Source organism: Sus scrofa, chromosome 9 (assembly GCF_054392235.1).
Source record: "Sus scrofa isolate SSC_HxYL_T2T_F1_AM1 chromosome 9, Sscrofa_HxYL_maternal_Yorkshire_Landrace_v2.0, whole genome shotgun sequence".
NCBI lineage: Eukaryota > Metazoa > Chordata > Mammalia > Artiodactyla > Suidae > Sus > Sus scrofa.
Window position 1 is genome coordinate 1753291 of NC_139391.1, and position 13373 is coordinate 1766663.

Sequence of the window (13373 nt, forward strand, 5' to 3'; positions counted from 1 at the left end):
TCCAATCTATTGCTTATCATTTCATATTTAATTTTATCTTTTGATGTTTATTAAGGCTTTAATTTGTAGGAAATCTGGTTTATCTATTATTATTGTGGTCCATGTGTTTGTTGTCATATTTAACAAAATTTTGCCTCACCCCAGAACAAGCATTTTTCTTCACTTTTTTTCCTTAAAATTTTACAATGTTGGTTTGCACTTCATTCTACAATCTTTCTACCTATTAAAATGAATGCAAATGCTATTCATTTTCAGTCTGTCTTTTCTATTATCTCTGGTCTAACTTTCCTGCCAAGAACTTATGTACTTGTAGAATAAGATTTTATATGCAATATTTTTATTATCATGCACTTGTTTTCTAATTTTTATTTGAAATTTTCTTTGATACATGGCATACTTAATGCTGTGTTATTTCATTTACAAATATATAAATGTTTTCTACTATTATTATTTTGTAGTTTTATTCTACTATGTTTATAAAATATACTTTATAAAAATGACAACAATTAAGACAGGTTGAGATTTGCTTTATTTCCCAATTCCTGATCATTTTTTAAAAATATAGCTTTTCTTGAAAAATAGTGTATTTTCTGCAGCTTGTTGCTTTATTCTAAATATGTTCTATATTTGTTCTATACATGTTCAATATTGTAGGATTTTGTTTCAGATTTGGCACATCATAAAACTTTAGAAAGCTGTGTTAAAATCCATTATGGAAAAGTCCAATTATTAACGTTTTTGTTTGGTATAGTTGAGGGCTGAGTTTTAGACTTTACCTGAGCTATGGAATTGTTTTATTGACCCAGAGGGTTAATATATGTTAGTAACATTTTATAAGCAGAAACATCAAATAATTCTTATAAAAACCATCAAGTCCAACATAAAATACAATTTTATCAATTTCACGTTATTAACGTGGGTGTATTATTAAATAGGTACAAATTTTGCCAAGGACTTGACAACTTTGCAAAAGAAAAACAAGACTGCCAAAGACTCCCTCTTCTGTGAAATCCAGAGATGTCCATGACTTCTCTGAGAAGCCTGTGTGTGACACACAAGGTGAGTGCTCATCTCCCAGACTCTGCCACACAGGGTCCTTGTGTTCTGCCTGCTCTCCAGTATGTTCCCACTCAGTGCATTTGCTCAGAATCCTGTGTCGACATGACATGAATTTAAGATCCCAGATGACATGCATCATAGGTTAACAAAATCCTTTGACGTCGCTAAGCATAAAATTAGCCTTTATACACTTTCTATTGTTCCTAAATCCTGACAGAAGTGAAATGTCAGCTGTGTTGCATGTAATACTGGTGGTAAAAAAATGATTCTTTAATTGTAAAGTGCATCTGGACTGGGAGGCCATGAAGAATAAATTAATTCTTGATGCTTTTGTGCTTCGCAGAGTGCAGGGACCCTCCTAACTGGAAACAGTGCTTGCAGGGACCCTGACACTCTGTATCTGACAGCATGTGAGACACAGTGGTCCCAATTCTGATCCTGAGGCTTCCCAGGCAGGATGGCTCCTCTGCCAGTGCTGTCCCTGGGGAGCCACTAAAGACCTGTGAGGATGACGTTCCCCAGAGAGAAGTGCCTGGTGCCCATGCGGGCATGTGAGGTTTCAGTTACGAAGCTCCTTGGGGTTGTTTTGTATACAGCTTGGTCATTAGTTTTGATTTTCAGTGATTATGTATATTTTCAAATTGCCTTTGTTGTGATGTTATAGTCTGCGTCTATTGATTCCCATAAGTAAATCTTAGTTCCGATGTCTGTTCTTTCCACTGACTCCCACGATATCTTTTGTTCCCTGTTTTTGGGGGGGGGGGCTGGTCATTGTTTTTCCCTGTGTGCTGGATATTGTGTTTTAGGGTTGGGAAGGAATAACTGAGGCTTGAGTAGGTTGCTGGCTCAGTCAGTTCACCTGAGGCACCACCTGTCCCTGACCATCTTACAGCCAAGTTCAAGGCGCGAGACTCTCTAGCTCACCAGGGCTGCACTTCTGGGCAAGAGTTCGTCACGGAGGGTTTCCCTTATCCTGAGTATATACCTGAGGTGCATTGGTCAGAATTCTCATCTGGGCACGTCCTAGGCTTTGGTGTATGTTCCTCCCACAGAGTCACTAAATCCAGGGCTGGGGGGTAACACTTCCTACTGGCCTCATGACTAAAGCCTTAGTGTTGGTTCCCTGGTTTCTCCCAGTTCTGCTGAACCAATTCCTTGTTATCCTGTAGCCTCTACAGTGACATTAAAATGTCTTGAACATCCTAACCTATGTTTTGCTTGTGCTCACCCTGGGATGGATTCAAATGACCACACCTGGCATAATTGAAACAGAAGCCCCAAAAGTAAATTGCATGCCTGTGAGGGAAGATTAGACTTGCAGAAATGTACACAGGTGACACCATATTCAACAGGCAGTGTCCTCACCTCCTGAATCCTTGCTCAGATGTTATCTTCCCAGTGGGACCTGCACTGGCACTGCCTGCCCTTGCATGTTAAACTCCATGATTCTATCTGCTTTTTTCTTCTTCAACCTGGCATCCCCTTTGAATAGTCTGAACCACCAACTTATTAGTTAAATTTTGTCTTTTATGCTGTAAGATAATTCTAGGAAGGCAGATAGATTAGATTCTTCCCACTTATATTTCCACTGGCCTATGAACATCTGCAATATAAAGATAACTCAGCATAATCTTTGAATATATGAAAGAACAAATGAATGAGTGAGATTTTTAATGCTTCATGAGTCTCTCAACAAAAAGGTAGAATTGCACCTGAAACAGGGAAGAGGGGACAGGAAAGGTCAATAAATGTGTTTGTCATCAGCACATGAGGTTGATTCAGCCTCTCTATGGGGAAGGGGGTCAGAAATTAAGGGAAGACACAACCCAGTGCCATCCAGCTTCATGAGCAGGATGCAGACCTGACCTTGAGCAAGTCACTCAGAGAATTTGTTTCACTCTGTCCCTGAGGACTTGAGGGACCCTACCTATTCCCACAGAGGAGTCTTCTTTGGAGCAGCCAGAATTCACAGGTTGGTCAGGGACATCTCCTCCTGTCCTTCTTTAGGACCCTCTGTGCTGCCTGGAGCCAGAGACTGGAACACATGCCAGAGTCTATGGGTCCATAAAGTCCCTCCACAGCAGATAACCTTCCTGCAAGATCCTCTGCAGAAACGTTCGGATTCCATGTGTCATTTCCTCTCAGAATGTACTCAGTCAAAACCATTGTTTTCACACTCATTAAGGGATAAACTTCTATTAAAAATGGACACAGTCTTTTGGAGCTACAATAATCCTACCTTATGGCAGAACACAAATTTGGGAAAATATATGAATGAAATTTTAAGCAATTTTCAGCAGATAAAGTATTGTCTCATGTGAGCCTATTTGTTTTTCTTAATTAGAAATTTAATTTAATTTTGTTAAGGGAAACTCACTGTGGGTCTCTGATTCACAGTCAGATATCTGAAAATCCACTCCCTACATTTACTGAAAACGTGCACCATGGCTAATACCACAGCATGGATATAGTTAAAACATGCATACTCAGTGTCTTCTTCTTATAATACTTATAGCATAGTATTACATCAATTCCTACAGAATAGCAGGCTTCACTAAGTACACGTTATTCTACCAAGCTGTCTCTTCAGAGCCCCCTTAATCTCCTTGCTCCTCAGGCTGTAGATGAGGGGGTTCATCATGGGGATCACCACCGTGTAGAACACAGACACCACCTTGTTCTGGTCAGTGGAGTAGCTGGACTTGGGCATCACGTAAATGAAGGTGATGGTCCCATAGAATAGAGTGACCGTGGTGAGGTGGGAGGTGCAGGTGGAGAAGGCCTTGTGTCTTCCTTCAGTGGAGGGCATCTTCAGGACAGTGATGAGGATGTAGATGTAGGAAGTGGCTATGACAACCACTGTGACCACAATGATGGAGCCAGATGTAAATGAGGGGACAACTGCAGGAACAGTAACATCAGAGCAGGAGAGTTCCAGCAAGGGGGCAAAATCACAGAAAAAGTGATTGACCCGATTTGGTCCACAGAAGAGTAAAAGAAAGAAGGAAGTACTAACGGAGGAAGCATTGAGAAAACCACCCATGTAAGACACGAGGAGTAACTGAACACAGACTTGCATGGACATCTTCGTGGAATAGAGCAGTGGGTTGCAGATGGCCACAAAGCGGTCATATGCCATGGCAGCCAGAAGGAAACACTCAAGTGTTCCAAAGAAAGCACCTGAACCCAGCTGGACAGCACATCCAGGGTAGGAGATGGTATTTCTCTCCACCAGGAAATTTACAAGCATACTGGGTGTGACAGAAGATGAATAGCCCATGTCAACAAAAGCCAAGTGGCTCAGGAAAAAATACATGGGATGATGGAGCTGAGGAGAGAGTCTGACAAGAATGATTGTGCTGAGATTGCCACATATGGTCACCAGGTAGATACACAGGATGATCACGAAGAGGACGGTTTGCAGGGTTGGGTCATTTGTTAAGCCCAGTAAAATGAACTCTGTCACTGCAGTGTGGTTCCCCTCCCCCAGGGAACCCATGAGATGACGTAGTTGCTGCCCAAATGAACCTGATATGAAACAGTATATCAGAGAAGTTATAATTTTGATGATTTCAGTATCCTTAGTACATGTATAGGATGTGATTATAAGTAAAGATACTCAAGTATCAATGCAGATTTACACACAAGTATATGTCTATCAGCATTTCAAAATTATTTTAGCAAAATAGGCAAAAGCTTCCTTGAAATACGTCTTTTACTTTTTGTATCGAATTGTTTCCCAAAATGCACTTAATGTGGATTTAAAAATCAAAGCATAAAAAATTTGGCAGACGAGAATTACCAAAAAAGATCAGTGAGTATAATATAAAAAATTATATTGTATAAAGACTTCAGTAGTAGGTAACTTTTATTACATGCTTACTAAGCTGTAAGTCTAGGGTTAAGCATTTTGTTTTTACACCTGGCAGTGAGTGAGGTCTGCAATAGCAGATTATCCTTTAAGCCTTCTAGAAGTTGTGTCTAAAAGAGATACCTCTCAATCACATATTTCACAATATCTGTAACTTAAACATTTTTTTGAGGAGAAAAGTGTTCTTGATGTCAAAAGAGAAATTGATTACAATTTGGTTTATGAATAAAGTTACCTATACATTTCCTCGGTATTTTTAAATTAAAAATATTATTTTATCAAGTCGTTTGAAATGTAGATGTAATCACTATGCAAAAGCATGGATGATATTCAGAACATAAGTGAAATACCTTTATTCAAACAAATCGAGGCGCTTCATACTTCAACAGTGTTTTATAATTGGGGTTCTGTAGCATGAAGAATTATTTTCCACATGATATGTAGCTGAATATAGTGTGGCTCAAAAACAAGAATGATCTCCCGGCTAGTGACCCTCATGTCTAAAATATCTTTTTTGTATCCTGAGCTTTGTCTAATGTGTTACTCTCTTAAAGCTAAGCCATCAGACCTATAAGCAAATCTTTTTACAAAGGCATTTACAGTTACTTCAAGTTTCCTTGATGGGTAGATAAACAAGGGCTCCTGTCATGGACAACACCATTTATTTACAGGAAAATGAGGGTGGAAACAGCAATTCAGCTAAAGCTGCTTACTAACTGCTTGATTACTTCTGCCCTGTTTCCTAACTATAACTTTTTGGGTGCAGATAAAACTTTAGGGAGTAGAATGTTCTCAGATGGCAAATGAAAACCAGTACATCAGATTCATTAACAAGAGCCAAAATCTTACCTGCTGGACTAACAACCCATTCATCTTTTCATAACAAACCTTGGAGACTGTTGTTATAAAGCTATCTTTAATTTTCGTTTGCCTCTGGGGACAAATCTCTGAAGGGTTGAGAGATTCAAGTGTGAATTCAAAAGCAATGTGGAATATTGTAATGTTCTATAGTGGATTTCGAGCAACTCAGTTCACACACACAAGTAACTGAGCTTTCAAATTCTGTCAATTCTCAAGTGGTCAAATTACTCTTTTGCTTCTATCTAGGTGATTATATATGTTTTTATTGCCTTCATTTATCAGAAATTATAATAGCTTAGAGATAAATGTTAGTTCGACTTTTTCTTTGATATTTCTAATAAAGAAATACTAAGTACTAAACTTCAGGTATAAAAAGATAACTTTAGATTTGTCCATTCAATTTTTTAAAGGCTGCAGGTGAGGCATATATATGGAAGTTCCTAGGCTGGGGGTCTAATTGGAACTACAGCTGCCTGCCTACACCACAGCCACAGCAGCACCAGACATGAGCCACATCTGTGACCTACACCACAGCTCTCAGCAACACTGGATCCTTAACCCACTAAGAGAGGTCAGGGATAGAACCTACATCATCAGGGATACTAGTCAGGTTTGCTGCTGCTGAGCCACAGTGGGAACTCCTCAATATGTGCTTTTGATAGGTATTTTGTATTGATAGTTGTAAGACATGCTATTAACTACTTTGGTGGAATACGTGGTGGGACATGTGAAGTTGAATTTTAAATAAAAAACAATTTAAGGTGTATATTAATTATCATATCAGAGGTAAGAAAGTAAAACCTTGAAAGTCATTTGGAGAACTACAAAGCAAAAATGGGCTTGGATGACTTGCAGATAAGAAATAGCCTCCCACTGTCAGTAACTTCAACATTTTGCCTCCTGAGTCATATGTTACAGTGTAAATGGATGGTGGTAGAACAGAGGCATTCTCAACCCTTTAGTTTAATCCTGCCCTAATTCTCTTGCTAATTCTAGTTTTATTGTCTCCTGTCTCCACTTCCCAAGCCCACTTTTGAGGAACTGGGATTTGGCATCAACGAAATAATAAGAACAAACATTCATTCATGGCTCACTGTTTGCCAAGAACTATGCTTAACAGTTTTCACACATTTAATTTTCACAAAAAGTTTATGATGTATGTATTTCTATTATCCTCCTTTTTCAGATGGGAGAACTGAGACTGAGTTGTTCAAGCAAGTCATGCTGGATGATTTTGACTCACATTGACAATATCCCCCTTTCAGTGCTACTGACTTAACAGCTCCACTTTAATGCTCAGCCCATTCCTTCTCTGAAAACTAAGGCCTTCTGGGAAGCCACTGGGATTCTGTTGGTCCAGAGACAAGGACATTCAAGATGTAGAAACAGTTATGGCCCTGGAGAACCCCAACCAGTGGAGGCTAGGGACCAAAACATGGGGAGGCTGGAGGAACCCTAACCAGGGCTGCTGGGAGAACCCTCAGGGGATGGTGGGGAAACACAACCAGGGGAGGATGGGCAACACCAACCAGGGGAGGATGGGGAGCCCAGCCAGGGGATGCTGGGGAACACCAGCCACTGAAGGCTATGTGTCAGTGAATGAGCTTTCTTCTCTTACTCTTCAGATGGTCACTTCTAAAAGGCAATCTCTGAGCTTCTCACACATCCCAGGGAAATCAAGCCACTGTTGCCATAGCAGTGATGTTTATAATACAAGCAGGAACAGGACATCAGGAAAGAATATGATTCCCTGATTTTTTTTCCCATTTTTCTTTCTACTGTACAGCATGGTGACCCAGTCACATATACATATACATTCTTTTTTCTCACATTATGTGTTCCATCATAGGTAACTAGACAGAGTTCCCAGTGCTACACAGCAGGATCCCATTGCTAATCCATCCTGAAGGCAACATTCTGCATCTATTAACCCCAAGTTCCCAGACCCTCCTACTCCCTTCCCTTCCCCCTTGGTAACCACAAGTCTATTCTCTGAGACCATGATTTTCTTTTCAGTGGAACGTTTCCTTTGTGCCATATATTATATTCCAGATATAAGTGATATTGCTTAGTATTTGTCTTTCTCTTTCTGACTTACTTCACTCAGGATGAGAGTCTCTGGTTCCATTCATGTTGCTGCAAATAGCCTTATGTTGTTCTTTTTTTATGGCTGAGTAGTATTCCATTGTGTATATATACCACATCTTCCTAATCCAATCATCTACCAGTGGACATTTAGGTTGTTTCCATGTCTTGAAATAGTGCTGCAATGAACATGTGGGTGCGTGTGACTTTTTTAAGGAGAGTTTTGTCCAGATACATGCCCAAGAGTGGGATTGCTGGGTCATATGGTAGTTTTGTGTATAGTTTTCTAAGATACCTCCATACTGTTCTCCATAGTGGGTGTACCAGCTTACATTCCCACCAAGAGTGCAGGAGGGTTCCCTTTTCTCCACATCCCCTCCAGCATTGGTTATTTGTGGTCTTATTAATGATGGCCTTTCTTACTGGTGTGAGGACATGTTTGAGCCTATATGATTATCAGGCTAAAGCAAGCAGACATAGGAAGGGGTTAACATACTTAAAAAACATGGCAATCACAAATCAAAACTGAACATTACATTCACAAAAACTGAAAAGAAAAGTATTCAAGCATAAAATAAAAAGAAATCATCCAACCAAAAAAAAAAAAAGGAAGAAAAGAAAAACATAGAATAAACTGGAAAACAAGGTTTAAAATGGCAATAAATACATATCTATCAATAATCACCTTAAATGTCAGTGGACTGAATGCTCCAATCAAAAGACACAGAGTGGCAGATTGGATAAAAAAGCAAAAACCTTCAATCTGCTGCCTATAAGAGACTCACCTTAGGTCACAGGACACTTATAGAGTGAAAGTGACGAGATGGGAAAATACACTTCATGCCAATGGACCAGACAGGAAAGCAGGAGTTGCAATACTCATATCAGACAAAATAGACTTTAAAATGAAGGCCATTAAGAAAGACAAAGAAGGACACTATTTAATGGTTAAAGGGTCCATTCAATAAGAGGATATTACAATCATCAGTATATGTGCCCCTAATATAGGAGCACCCAGATACCTACAGCAAATACTAGCAGACATAAAAGGAGAAATTGATGGGAATATAATCATAGTAGGAGACTTTAACACTCCACTCACATCAATGGACAGATCCTCTAGACAGAAAATCAATAAAGCAACAGAGATTCTAAAGGAAATAATGGAAAAGTTAGACTTAATCAACATTTTCAGGATGTTACATCCAAAAAAATCAGACTATACATTCTTCTTAAGTGCATGGAACATTCTTAAGAATTGATCACATATTGGGGCACAAAGCTAACCTCAACAAATTTAAGAGTATAGAAATTATTTCAAGTATTTTCTCTGACCACAACAGCATGAAACTAGAAATCAACCTTTTTTTTTTTTTTTTTTTTTTTTTTTTTTTTTGGTTGGATGGTCTCCTGTATTATCTGCTTGAGCGAATTTTTTTTCATTTTTTGCAAATGCAATATTTGCTTTTGGCTTGTGGTTGCCCTGTTTTTTAAGTATGCTAACCACTTCCCATAATTGTGTGTTTTAGCCTGATGGTCCTGTAAGTTCAAACACTTCATTACTATGTTAAAATTAAGAGAAACATACAAACAAACATACAAAAAGGGTTATTTATTTCCTAACATGTCTTGTCCACATTTTATGATTTTGAGGACTCTTTTTTTTTAATTTTATTTTGTTTGAAGCATGTTCATGATTAAATCTGTATGCTGGCTTATTTGAGTGACTGCTCTCTGATTGCAGTTTTCTCAGTCCTGTTCTTCCTCTTCTTCTTCTTCTTTTTTTCTTTCTTTTCCTTTCTCTTCCCTTTCTTTCCTTTCTTTTTGGTTTAGAGAAACCCTTTCAGCATTTCTTTTAACGTAGTTTTGTGTTGCTGTATTCTTTTAGCTTTTGTTTGTTGGAAAAAAATTTTATTTCCCCTTCTATTTGAAATGATATTCTTGCTGGATAGAGTATTCTAGGTTGCCTATTTTTTCCTTTGAGCACTTTAAATATCTCTTGCCATTCCCTCCTGGCCTGTAGTGTTTCTGTAGAGAAATCAGCTGATATTCTTATGGAGGTTCCCTTGTAGGTAACATTCTGATTTTCTCTTGCTGCCTTTAGGATCCTCTCTTTATCACTAACTTTTGCCATTTTTATTATGATGTGTCTTGGTGTGGGTCTATTTTGGTTCAACTTGTTTGGGGCCCTCTGTGCTTCCTGTATCTTGAATCCAGTATCCTTTAGATTTGGGAAGTTTCCATTGATAATTTCTTCAAATATATTTTCCATCCCCTTAGATTTTTCTACTCCTTCTGGAATTCCTATTATGTGTAGATTGGCCCGCTTTATATTATCCCATAGGTCTCTTATATGGCTTTCCTGTTTTTTGATTCGGTTTTCTGTCTGCTGACCGGATTGAGTGATTTCCATTATTCTATCTTCCATATCACTGATTCGTTCTTCTGCATTATTCATTCTGGTTTTTACTGCCCTTGGTTCAGTTTGAATTTCTGCAGGTGAATTTTCTAGTTTTTCTTGGCTCCTCCTTTTATTTTCTAGTTCCTTTCTGAGAGTATCTGCATTACTGCTCATATCTTCTCGTAATTCCTTCAGTATTTTCACAATTTCTCTTTTGAACTCCAGGTCTGTCTGACTGCAGAGATCTGTTTCATTGTTGACTGTTTTAGGTGAGTTCTCCTGTTGGTTTGACTGGGGGTGGTTTCTCAGCTTCTTCATCTTGCTTGTTGTTTTCTTTTTCCTCAGGGAGTTGTACTCTCCGTGATCGGGCAGTGTTTGCCTTGTCACTGCTGTGGAATGTTTCCTGAGGACTGGCGTTGTTGGTCAGTCTTTTTTGAGGCAGTGTGGCTTTTCTGGAGTGTTGATGGGGCTAACATTGTTTCTTTGGAGCAAAGGAGGGCTTCCTGAGGGCAGACAGGACTGGGATGTGCATACCACGATGGTAGCAGATTTCACTCGGTCATGCAGAGCTTGCTCTGGTGTTTTTAGGCTGTGGGGTTCTTGCAGGGGGTTGGCAGTGTTTGGCAGCTGTTCCTCAGGAGTGCAGCACCCCCTGGGGGCTGGAGCAGCTATCTGGGTCACTGAGAACCTAAGAGGCTCTTCCCTAGCACAGCCCAACTCAGAAGGACAGCCTGAGAATGTAGGCAGATCTTTTCACAGTCTGGCCAAGCTTGTTGTAGCTTTTCTGGGCTGCAGGGGGTCCTGTAGAGAGCTGGCAGTCCTTTGCAGCTGTTCTACAAGAGTGTGGCACCCCCTGGGGGGCTTGGGAAGCTATGTGGGCTGCTGCCAACCCAAGAGGCTCCTCCCCAGGGCAGCCCGACTCAGAAAGACCATGTGAGAATTAGGCAGATCTTTTCACGGCCCGGCTAGGCTTGTTGTAGCTTTTCTGGGCTGCAGCGGGTCCTGCCTGGAGCTGGCAGTCCTATGCAGCTGATCCACAAGAGCTCGACACCCCCTGAGGGCTTGGGCAGTTAGCTAGGCCACTGCAAACCCAAGAGGCTCCTCCCCGGGGCAGCCCGACTCAGAAAGACTGTCCGAGATCTTTTCATGGCCCAGCCCAGCTTGTTTCAGCTTTTCTGGGCTGCAAGGTGTCCTTTCTGGAGCTGGCTGTCCTATGCAGCTGATCCACGAGAGCTCGACACCCCCTGAGGGCTTTTGAAGCTAGCTGGGCCACTGCCAACCCAAGAGTCTCCTCCCCAGGGCAGCCCGACTCAGAAAAACCATCCGAGAATTAGGCAGATCTTTTCACGGCCTGGCTAGGCTTGTTCTAGCTTTTCTGGGCTGCAGGCCTTTTCTCTGGGGCTGGTGGTGTTTGGTGCTGCTCTGCGGGGGTGTAGCCCCTTCAAAGGGCTAGCAGGCCAGTGCAGGGACAGCCCCTGTGGTGGTAGACCTCAGGCAATTGTTGAGGCCAGCCCTCCTGGAGAGCAGGCAGCCCCAGGTCTGGCGAGTGCGTAGGGGGTGGTGGGGATGGGGGAAGGGAATGCACTGGGAAGCACTGCTTTCTGATAGTATTCTTTGGAGTATTCTATGGGAACCCACCCCTTCTTCTCTCCCCTCCCCAGCACAGGCACAGACCAGGCTCTTCTCCCAGGTTCCCTCTGATGTGGCTTTCCACTTCCCCACCCCTAGAGTATTGCTCCCTCCCCCTGCAACAGCTTTGTTTTCTTGTCTCCCAGACAGTCTCTGCCCCGTCAAACTTGACAGACCGGTTTCTAGACCTCCCAAGCAGTCTCCGCTCTGCCCTGCCCCCCCCCTTCCGCGCTCTTTCCCGGGGACTCGATGCCCAGCCCCAACCCAGGCACCTCAATTTTTGGTGACTGTGCCTGTAGTTCAGATGGTCTGTTCGGTTCATCATCAGCTTTTCCGTACTCCGACTTACTGCTACACTCTTCTCTGCATCTGGAGATTCCTCTGGTTCATTTGATCTTTCCCCCGAGTAGGTGACTTTCCAGGGTGCGGGATCCCTTTCTCCTCCTCAGTTCCCTTTCGGGAGTGCCCCTCCTGCTCAGATTCCCCTTCTCTCACTCTCCTCTTTTCTCTTGTTTTACCTAGTAATGTCACGAACGTCTTGCCGTTATTGGAGTTTAGGTTCTTCTGCCAGTGATTGGTTGCTGTTCTGTGTGAGTCATTTATTCTGTAGATGTGCTTTTTTGTTGTGTTTGTGGGAGAGGGTGAGCGTGTCCCCCTCCTCTTCTGCCATCCTATCTCCTCTCTGGAGATAAACATTTTTAAATAAAGTTATCGAAATGAGTAACAAAGAGCCTTGTTATCAGGTATTTTTTTTCTCTTCCAGAGCAACATCGTCTTTCAGATATAACATTTTTGCCTTCAGGAAAACAAGTGTGATGTTCCAACGAGTAATTCGTACTCTGACCTTACCTGCGTATGTTCTGTCTCTGGATCCCCTTTCTACATCTTTACTGAGGAACTTCCTCCCTGTGTTCCTTGTTAGAAGCTAGTAAAGGCAGTTGAAATGATTTGAGGTTATTTGGAGACTGGTCTGCTTCACAGGGTTACAGAATGATTCTTTCCTATGTTAATTTTTTTGGCATATTTAGACTGCAGATTCTTCTTTCTCTGTCTTACAGATGAAGGGCAATAAATGCCATGTGAGCAGACATCTTCGGGTCTCTTACTTGTATTTTCCATAGCCTAGGATGGTGTCTGGAATATAAGAGGCAGTCAATATAAATTTTTGAATGAAATAATGAATGAAAGGTGTCATTCTCTATATTAGTATTTCCAGGACTATGGTTCATAGTGGTATAAAGAAAATGTAACATACATATACTTCCTCAGATTTGGGGGGGGACTGTTAGCAGTGGTGTCTGTACCTTCATTCTTTTTTAGTAGAAAATGACACTGTTATTTCTGTTACCCTTCCTGAAGCTGACTTACAATTCATTTGGAAGAGCAGTGGATGAAGACAGTGGCAACGACAGATAATTTAGGGCAGAGACACAGAGCAACAGCAGCGTTGTGCAGCCCCATCTGGTT

General features: G+C 41.2%; 4 protein-coding genes across 7 annotated transcripts in view; 3 read left to right on the plus strand and 1 right to left on the minus strand.

The window, feature by feature from the left end:
- Positions 1-13373, plus strand: part of LOC100522627 (olfactory receptor 10T2-like) — a 277947-nt gene that overhangs the window by 254829 nt on the left and 9745 nt on the right. For all 3 annotated transcript variants that reach the window (XM_084974951.1, XM_084974952.1, XM_084974953.1), the window contains one exon: positions 936-1059. The gene's annotated coding sequence lies outside the window, so the exon portion shown is untranslated. The remainder of the gene's footprint in view (positions 1-935; positions 1060-13373) is intronic.
- The window catches only part of LOC110255358 (olfactory receptor 5P1-like), a 216506-nt gene that overhangs the window by 179139 nt on the left and 23994 nt on the right, over positions 1-13373 (plus strand). For both annotated transcript variants that reach the window (XM_084974962.1, XM_084974963.1), the window contains one exon: positions 936-1059. The gene's annotated coding sequence lies outside the window, so the exon portion shown is untranslated. The remainder of the gene's footprint in view (positions 1-935; positions 1060-13373) is intronic.
- The window catches only part of OVCH2 (ovochymase 2), a 500449-nt gene that overhangs the window by 175787 nt on the left and 311289 nt on the right, over positions 1-13373 (plus strand). Inside the window, exon 3 of the mRNA XM_084974874.1 lies at positions 936-1059. The gene's annotated coding sequence lies outside the window, so the exon portion shown is untranslated. The remainder of the gene's footprint in view (positions 1-935; positions 1060-13373) is intronic.
- On the minus strand, positions 3614-4595 carry LOC110262315 (olfactory receptor 5P76-like). Its single transcript, XM_021102709.2, has one exon. It carries the CDS (start codon positions 4556-4558, stop codon positions 3614-3616), a length of 945 nt encoding a protein of 314 aa, XP_020958368.2. The 5' UTR covers positions 4559-4595.

Bases quoted from the DNA above. Each gene is read 5' to 3' on its own strand.
- LOC110262315 (XM_021102709.2), bottom strand. From the start codon at position 4,558: ATGGGTTCCCTGGGGGAGGGGAACCACACTGCAGTGACAGAGTTCATT.